The 9,858-nt window shown below is 38.5% G+C and overlaps 1 protein-coding gene across 17 annotated transcripts in view; it reads right to left on the minus strand.

The window, feature by feature from the left end:
* Positions 1 to 9,409, minus strand: part of KHDRBS2 (KH RNA binding domain containing, signal transduction associated 2) — a 645,642-nt gene extending 636,233 nt beyond the window's left edge. For 7 of the 17 annotated variants that reach the window (XR_005789805.1, XR_005789807.1, XR_005789806.1 and 4 more), the window contains exon 1: positions 9,081 to 9,404. Coding sequence is in view for 6 of the 17 variants with exons in the window: in XM_040473847.1 (XP_040329781.1) it covers positions 9,081 to 9,171 (91 nt within the window). In the remaining 11 variants the exon portion in view is untranslated. Of the gene's footprint in view, positions 1 to 9,080 lie in introns of all 17 variants that reach the window. The other 10 variants (XR_005789810.1, XR_005789809.1, XM_040473849.1 and 7 more) reach the window with 5 other exon arrangements.
* Positions 9,410 to 9,858: the final 449 nt, after the last annotated feature.

The following is a 9,858-nucleotide window of genomic DNA, read 5'->3' on the forward strand; positions in this document are numbered from 1 at the left end:
TACCGAGTTTCTGTCACAGAGGCTCCCTCTTCTGAGTTGTAGCCAGGGCCCATCATTTTCTGACATACAATTCCATGAACCTACTAAAAATATCTACACTCTAGAGAAAACACATTCATTCTGCTTTTCTATTAGAAGAGTAAAATCTAATCTTTAATATTTTAAAGGAAATGGGCATCAATTGTGCCATTTCTGATAACAGTGTAATAATACCAGCCAATATTTAATACCAAGTTATTAAATTCTAAAACCTCGGAACCTATAGATAACATTTTAATCAAGCCATGCTGCTGAGTTATCTGTTTCTGACCACATGTGAAATCTGCTCACTTCCAAATTTTAAACAAAACCAATACCGCCTCAAGACACCAAGAGAGGACCTATAGTTGTTCTTTCTCCCTAGAAAAATTCAGCATACATAAGCAGTTCTCTAAAAGACACAGAAAGAAAAAATGCCTCAGCAAATCACACAAAGTTCTCCAATCACTTTTTGGATTCAAAAGGCAGTGGCGGGGTGGAGGTGGGGGGGGAAAGGTTGAAAATGTTCTAAAATGTTCTACTGTTCCTTGCCACCTCATCACCAAACTCCCTCAGAAACCACAGTCAAAATAAGACATTCAGAAACATTCAGCTATCTCAATCTTTGACCCAATTCTGTACTTAGGAAAATTTCCCCATTTATGAACTTACTAACCTTTCATATACTATCCTTATCGAAGAAGTTTGTGAATAATTCATTCAATACTTGCATTCAGGAACATATCTCAGAAGTTAATGGCAACAACCATGCTGATCTCCTAAACACACTTTGCATATTAAAATCTGCCTTTCCATCAAGCCTAACGAAAGTTGTGTCTCTTTCAAAATGGGCAACATGGTGTAATGGTTACACATGATCTCTGAGAAAGAAAGCCTGGGGTTCAGATTTACAAATTGACTTCTCTAATTCTTAATTCTTCTCATTTGTAAAGCAAGGATAATGGTAATAACCAAGACATAGGATTGCTGGATGAATTGATTGTGGTAATGCATGCAAAACATCTAGCATAGTGCCTGACAAAGGAGTAATCTCCCAATAAATGTTGACAGCAATGACAAAGATGATGAAGAAAAAGAACCAATGATAACCATGACCAACAAGAGTCATGATCTTCTTTGAATTCCCATGATATCATTGGTTTGTAAAACCTAGCAGACCTTCCCATAGACTGTTATTTATATCTTATGTATATGTTGAATCCCCCACAGATTATTTAAAAACCAATGAATTAAATATCTAATACCTCTTCAAATACCAAAAGCATACGTTGCAGACAAGTGTTACCAACATACAGTGAAGGGCATGTGTGATTATATAGTTATATGTAGTAGAGCTCTAACCCAATGGGATTCATCCCACACACTAGCTATAGTATAAAGGTATCTATAGTATATGGCCTAAAAGTGTGTCATTCTGGTGTTCTCGAATGTTTATTATCTCTCTCTATTGCAGAATCTTTTTGGAAGTAGTATTCAAGAGACAAAGATAAGCAATGGAGGATATGCTACAAATGACTTGTTTCCCAAAATCATTAATAATGATTGGGCAACAAGATGTTTGGCTATGACTTCTCAAGTTTTTAACAAATAAAACATTCAATAACGTTTATTAACAAAATATACAACATTGAGAAAATGAAGAAGTCATACAGCACAGGTATTTGCTAACAGTAATTTGGGAGATCAGTTATTAACCAGTACTCTGTTATTTTTAATAAATATATTTGCATATCACACTTATTTTATTGAAATTAACTATTTTTGTGAGGAAAGGGATCATTTTTCATTCTCTGAAAGTGTTAAACCTTACACTGTTTATAGCTTTAAAAAACAAACTGGTGTCAGAATATAATTCCAATTAAAATACATTTCTTATATAGTCAGACAAAAAAAAAAAAAAAGATCAAATCAGATGACAAACAAATAAGGGCATAAGAAAAGCAGGCACTACTACAGAGTTCTTTCCAAGGGTTTCCAAAAACTACCTCTAAAACTTTTTTCCCTTCTATAGCTGCTATGGGAACAAAGAGTTTCAATCTAGATTGTATACTCAAACAGAAACTAAGAATAATGGGGGCACCTGGTTGTATCAGTTGGTTAAGTGTCTGATTTCGGCTCAGGTCATGATCTCACAGTTCCTGAGTTCGAGTCCCACGTCTTCAGGCTCTGTGCTGACAGCTCAGAGCCTGGAGCCTTCAGATTCTGTGTCTCCCTCTCTCTCTGCCCCTCCCCTGCTCACACTCTATCTCTTTCTCTCTCTCTCTCAAAAATAAGTAAACATTATTTTACTTATTTAAAAAATAAGTAAAACATAAAAAACATTAAAAAAAAAAAACTAAGGATGATGATCAGACCTCATTTTATTCCCAGTTTCATATATCCTGTTACCAAGTCACTTTGAAATAAGGTAAAGAAAAATATTGTCCCCATTATCCAGAAGGTTTATCCTGGTCATGCTCATTCTTATAAATGTAATTAATGAACTATGAATGTACAATGCATTCATAAGAAAATTTTATAAAGAAATAAATTAAAATTCACAAATGCATAGGGACTGAGTATCATATATAAACATAGAATACTTTGTGAAAGTGAGCTCAGGTATACGCTTCTTTATTCATGTAAACCTTCTCTGGGTTTTTCCTCCATTATAACCCCACACACTGCACATAGGTATATTCGTCCGCAGCCTTGCAAGAATTATTAACCTTGTTCTTTGTTACGTTTTCCAGTACTACCTACAAGAACCAGGGAGGGAGGATACTTGATAATGCTTGTTTTGCAGACACAAGTGTAACACACCAGGGCCCCTGGATAGAGTCCAAATGTCCAAAACAGCACACAATCCCAGAAATTTTGAGCCTCCCCTTGTCAAGAAGCTCCAAGGCCCATCCAGTTCATGCCCTATCCCACACATACCTTGCTAGTCCCCGTAGTCCCTAGGCTCAGCAAAGACAGGGCAGATTTGGAACCGACCCCCTGCCTTCTCTGAGAAAAACTTTGTCTAATTTAACCAGGTGACTCAGAGATTGTCTTACTGAGATCAGACACACAAATCTGACTTCAGGGATCAGTAACAAAAGGAGGAAAAAAGAAAGTAGGCTGTCTAGGTACCACAAGACCGAGGGATGAGATAGGAGTAGTTTCTGTAGGGTTTTTTTGTGCCTTATATGCACCAAAGTAGATACCAGAGAAGCTGGCAAACTAGAAAAGTCAATAGGAGCAGACAAATAGAAAAAAAAAAAAAAAACCCTCAAGAAAAGCCTGCTAGCCAAAGGACTAGAAAGAGAGCAACTAGCAGGAAAGAAAACTTTTAGACAAACATCTTTCTCTAGCCAAAAAATACAGAAAGAAAACAAACAAACAAACAAACAGTGTCTCATGTTCACCTCTGTCAGGAAAGTTTAAACAGGAAGCCTAGACCCAGCCTCATCCAGCTGTAAAGAGATATGTTTTCGGGTGCCTGGGTGGCTCAGTCAGTTAAGCGTCCGACTTCAGCTCAGGTCATGATCTCACAGTCTGTGAGTTCGAGCCCTGAGTCGGGCTCTGTGCTGACAGCTCAGATCCTGGAGCCTGCTTCAGATTCTGTGTCTCCCTCTCTCTCTGCCCCTCCTCTGCTCATGCTCTTTCTCTGTCTCAAAAATAAATCTAAAAATTAAAAAAAAAAAAAAGGGATATGTTTTCCCCTGTGGCTGGAATCAGAAAAGACTAGATGGGGACTAGGGACTTCATTTCCACCCACGGTAAGGATGCCTCCTGCAGTGGCAGCAGAGGCCACAGGGAAATCCTGGACTTCCTCACTCATGAACAGTTAACAAGGCCCTTCTCCCTCCACCAGGGTGGTATGAGAGGTCTCATTCTGCTGGAATTTTCATCATGCTCCTGCAGGAATGAAGCCTTCCCCCTACTACTGGTGTCCCTGGAGACCACAAAAGAAGCAGGGACAAGATGTTCCTCCCTTTCCTGGCCAGATGGTATCAATGAATGCCTAGTGGGGAGCCTGGACTTTCACCTCTGCCTCCAAGTATAAAGATGATGCCCCCTCTCCCTCTGCTGGCATGGCATTAGAGGAAGCCTGGTAAAAGAAAATATAATTAAAAAGTGTGACACGGTCAAACTTTTATTTTGAGTGAATCACTCTGGCAGCACAGCTGGGAAGGGGAGAAAAGGGATAAAGGACGCTGAGCTAACAGAAGAGTAAAACCAACAGTACTATAGTGCCTGGAAGCTAAGGCAAACACCAAGAAGTTGGAAAAAGACCAGCAGTGGAAACAGCCAAGAGACCTTATAAGAAGTCAGAAAACTTTTATTGGATTTGGCAATTAGGAGATGATTCTGTCTCCAGGGTCACTGGTTTTAGGACAATGATGAGGACAGAAGCCAGAATGAAGGGTTTTGAAGAGGTAAACTGAAACTATTTTATCTTTTTTAAGTTATTCAGATTGGATCATGCCTACAGGCTGCTACAATAAAAGAGTGGATAGGGAGGAAGAAAGTGGAGATACTGAAGAAGGGATATAACTGTAGAACAAGTCTTGAAGACATGATGAGCCTTAGGACTAAGGATACTGGTGTACATGAGTCACCCTAGAACAAAAAAGAAACATTTCACCTTCTGGGAATGGAAGACAGTAAGGAGGATTATAGAAATTTTTAGGTGATAGGAGGTTGAAAAACATCAGAAGAGATATATCCATTTCCTACTAAAACAGAGGACGAAATCAGCTGCCAAGAGGGAAGGATGTGTGGGTTTATGGCAAGGCCTGGGAAGGTTTGGAATTACCCTAGAAACACACAGGACAAGGGCTAATCAAGCTCAAGTAAAGCAATGAATAAGTGACCAGTGACTGAAGGAACATGATATTTTAAAAACCCTCACTGGAATAATTTTTCATAAGATAATTTGCTTTATAATTTGGTCTCCGAGTTCAAATTTCACTTAGCAGTGATTCAGAGAGTAAAGGCAGTGCTTATTTTCTTACAAAGTCAAGCTTCAAGTTGAGGTCAAGTCTGCAATGCCATTAAAATGTTAAGGAAAATCTTAAAAGTATCATCTCATATTTGTATAATTTCTGTTTCTGTTATTTTTGTATAAAAAATTCTATTTACGTTTGTATAAAATATGGTTTATATTATTACAAACAGAATTGTTTTAACTTTAAAACACTCATGGGTGGTAGATATTACTTTTCCTGTTTTACAGATGAAGAAACTGAGAATCAGAGAGGGGGTAAATGACATACCTTACATTTCACAATAGACAAAAGTGTCAACACTTTGTCCCAAGGGTTTTGCCTGTTAAAGCAGAATGTTTCCACGATCTCATAAATGTGTTTTAATTGAAAATCAAAACTACCTTGTCATTTTTTTTGCCAATTTTTGTTTTTTATTTAAGAAACATAAGCCAAATTATCCCAAATGTATTAGGAGAAAAAAAGGGGTTACATTAATCAAAAGGAAAGTCACATGAATATTTTTTTTAACAGAAGCTAGTTTTAGACATTACATCAATACCTTTCCTGAATTTAAGAACTCTCCATGATCTGTGGAAAATATTTTGAGGAATACAATTTAAATTAAATAATGATCCTTACTGAGAATGTACGTGTAGTTAAGTCACTGCAAGTTACCATTTGTGATAAATATTCCCAGTTTCTCTCATGGTTTTAAAGGTTTCATTCCATATCTACAAACATGAAAGCCAATCCTAGATGGAAGGTCAAGCTTTTCACCCAAATTTAAAAATACCACCTAGTGTTCTTAAAAAAAAAAAAACAAAAAACAAAAAAAAAACATTTTAACTGTTGGGATATTTGGCAATATTTGACTTCCTCATTTGATGAGTCAACCAAAACAATGATGAATCTACCAATATCTGTGAAAAATACAGGTTAGGAAATCTTGCAAACCAGAGAACTTTGTAATTCTAATGAAGTCTGCGACTACAAAGAAACCTATACATCATCTAGTCCAATTCCTTAATTTCAGAGACAAAGAAACTGGGCCTGGAGGAAGGGAAGTTTATCAACATTCAGTTTAGGCAAAAGTGGAATTAAAATCCAGGTATCTGGATTCACAGTTTAGTGCACTTTCCAGAAGCAGCTTAGATAGAAATAACCTCATCTAATTTCATGTGGCAAGCAAATTCAGAGGCTGAGTGGAACTTTAAGGATCTCGCTGAGTGTGCTGTTTTATCATATTCGAAAGCACCTTCCATAACAAATGGATAATTAAACAATATTATAATCACAGAAGGAAAGTTATATTAATTAGTCAAACATAAGCACTCTTCAAACCATATTATTCAAGATCTTTTCTAAGTAACAATCAAATACATAAAACGTATGGACTCTTCCATTAGCTTTCTACTGAAAACACATAGCAGAAACAAGTGAAATAAAATGAACTACAATCAAAATAATTAAAATAATTAACAAACTACTACTTTCAACCCCATGGCCTTATGAAGTAGTTGCAAATGAGCACTGATTTGCATTTATCACCAATCAAAAATGCAAAATAAATCACTGTGAAAGCTCATTGGTTTACATCACTGACCTTATATATATTAGCTTCCAGAAAATCATTCCGAAGAACTGAATCATCTGGATCATTTTTATTGCTCACTCAGTCTTGAGACTGTCTGCACAGTACTGACTGAAATGTACTTCAGTGTGCACCTTCTCTCCAAATGAATATCTATGTCAGGTTTATTTATAGCCACTGCCTTCAATCAGTGCACTTCCAGGTAAGAGAAATAAAATCATCTCAACATATTCTCCTATAGAGATCTGAAACAAAACCTGGAAATCTTGGCAAATGGCCCTGGATAAAACAATAAAAGATCCATAATGTAAAGTGTACATTAAGATTTATTAGAGATTCCAAAGGACACTCACCTTTTACTCTTCAATAAGTACATTTAAAAAACTTGAGGTACAAATAAAGAATTAATATAAACCTTATGCATCTTTTTTGCATAGCTCTTTATATACTCCGAGATTATAATCATCACTTCCTCCATTCTCTTTTCCTCAATGTGATTTCTCTGAAATTTGAACACCTCCCTTTGTTTCTTACTTAGATATTTTTCTATTTAAGAGTTTTTTCCTAATTCTTTACAAAAGCAGGACATGCTTCCCCCTGCTGGGAAAAAATTAAATTACAAGGACGCTGGAACATGTTTCTAAATATCAAGAAATCAAGTTCCTGGGAAAGATAAAATGCTAAGGAATCAAGGGCATAGCCTTTTCTGACTGTTTCATCAGCCACAGAAACACTTATGCACTCTACTAAGAGTTTCTTATATGCATTTTTTTAGTTTGGCAGTTTTGAGATGTACACTAACTCCACTAACTCTCATCAATGACTTATGAATTAATCATTGAGCCTGCTGTCCCAAAGAGAACTCCAATTAGCAGGTCAGAGAAAATGATCAATTCCAAACTTTTTTTTTCCATTTTAAAGACGTTATCAGCTTAATAAAGACATTTCTGGAAGATATACTGAAATACATGATTTGAGAAGGCTTAATTGCATTTTTAATCATTTTGAACAATCTTAACTTAAGCATTTATTAACTCATTAATTTTCAATATTCCTATCATTTTTATGCAGTCATCTTTATTTTTAATAAAGTAGAGTGAGAGTTTAATTTTTAAATTGACTTAACTTTTCATCTGAATTTCTAGTTTTTTCATTCAGTAACCAAGTAAGTATCATTGCTTTTTACCTTTCCAAATCCTCTAAAAAACTAACTTGTTCCTTGAGAAGCAGTTTAGCTATTTCACATGTTCAAGATTTTGATAACAAATCTTCCTTAATTGTTTAGTATGCAAAAAGGGAAAAATACCTTGAACTTTACTGTTGTAAATAATACTCCATCAATTAAATATTTAAACAAACCTAATGGCTATTTGAATCATACATGGAGGATTACAATTCTTCCTTCAATGTACAACTAAGTCTCAAAAAAGAAAACATTTCATTTAATGAAGAAGGGAAAGGAAGAGGAAGTTGTCACTTTTAGTTTTGCTATAGGTAAGTCCCTAACAACCTAAGCTAAAACTGCATTGTAGTCAATTTGATGATGAAGCAATTCATTATTAATGAAGCATTCATCAAAAAATAAAAAAAAAACGAGTTGTTTTTAAAAAGGCATGTATAGATTATTACAGATATTGTATCTTTAGCAGATAGATGGCATTCTCTCAAGATGAATGGAGTAATTGGGCTAATATTTCTGTCATACATAAGTTTGTGTGTGTGTGTGTGTGTGTGTGTGTGTGTGTGTGTGTGTCTGTTTAAACAACCTTTCAAAGCAACACAAAAGACAAGACATACATGTTCTTCTGGGAATGAAATCTCCTTTAACATTACAGGTACACAAAAGAAAATGCACACTTGGTAAAACAGTTGATCAATTGTGGAGTGTTCCCAGGGGCCAGTATCTCACAGAGTACCCAATCATCACACTTCAAATAAATTGAAAAGCACTTTAGCCTTTGCCACATTCACTAACATTGACGAACATGCATAGTTTCATCTAGGTTAATTCTAAGTCTTTCCATAGGAAAGGCTATAATTAGATAAAGGGTATCAAAATCACTTCCCAAATGCAGCAAAAAATAAAATATAAAATAAAATAAAAATAAATGCTGATTTGTAGCGAAGAAGCTCTTAGAACACTACACTCATCACCATTTACTTCCAAACTGATTTCCTTTTCCTCTGCAAAGTGAAAATATCCCTGTTAACCGCGCTACACTTTACGGTTTCTCCATCAATGATCCTAACAGGTCACATCACCACTGCCATTATATCTCCTAGCTTTGGTCTTCCCCAAATTAAGACGTTGAGAAGGAGCACTGCTGCCCGCCCCAAGAATGGGCTCCGTCCGCCCGAGCTCCGAAGCGAGCATCTTCAGGGGGACAGTATCGGCGAAGGAGACAGGCGTCCCTCCCCAACTTCACTCCCCTAACCAAGCCGCGGGTGAGATAGGCGGCCAGTGATTTGTGCCCATCTGTGAGAGCAAGTCCTACCTTCCGCCAAAAGGCGCGATGCATGCACAAAAGATGGATCCAGGCTATCTTTCTCTGCCATCAGCTCAGGCAAATATTTCTCCTCTTCCATAGCGCGGACTTCGGACCGTCCCCGGGCGAAGCGCAAGGTTCCGCTCGCTCGGACGCAGGGTCGCCGGGCAGCGCCTTGCTCCCGCGCTGCTCCGCCTTCGCCGCGGCGCGGGGATCTCCGCGCGTCCTCACTGGCCCATGCACCGAGTGGCTGCGACTCCCGCCGTCGGGCTGAGCGGCCCCGCGCCCACACCTGCCCGTCCCTTCCGTCGTCCCTGGCTCGCTCCGAGCCCCGGCTCACACCAGCGGCCTTAACTGGAGAGGCGGGAACAGGGAGCTCCCCACCTCCGCCAACCATTCATTGGTGGCGGCGCATCGAGAGGCCGGGCCCCCGCGAAAGCTGCGGACTCTCATTGGGCCGCGCAGCACGTCGGATGGCCTGACTGGCAGGAGGCAGCTGCAGAGGGGAGGGGAGCGCAGAAGGTGCAAAAGCTTTCTTCTTGCAGCCCAAGCTTTCCCTGGTTATTAGGCATGCCCAGTTGTGTGGAGCACTCCGTCTTCGGCTGAGGTGCGGTGAAAGGAGAGAGCGGGAAAAACACCCGTTTAGCAGAGAAGCTCGGGTCCAAGACAGCAAGGGAGATGGAGATGAAGATTGAGCGGCTGAGGGAATGAGAAAGCACCAGGGAAAGTATCAGGTAGACGGGGCTTCACCTGCGTCCCTAAGGTACAGGTGTCCCCCTCTCCATCG

The sequence above is a fragment of the Herpailurus yagouaroundi genome, unplaced genomic scaffold (genome assembly GCF_014898765.1).
Source record: "Herpailurus yagouaroundi ecotype Mexico unplaced genomic scaffold, PumYag 139, whole genome shotgun sequence".
NCBI classification, from domain to species: Eukaryota; Metazoa; Chordata; class Mammalia; order Carnivora; family Felidae; genus Herpailurus; species Herpailurus yagouaroundi.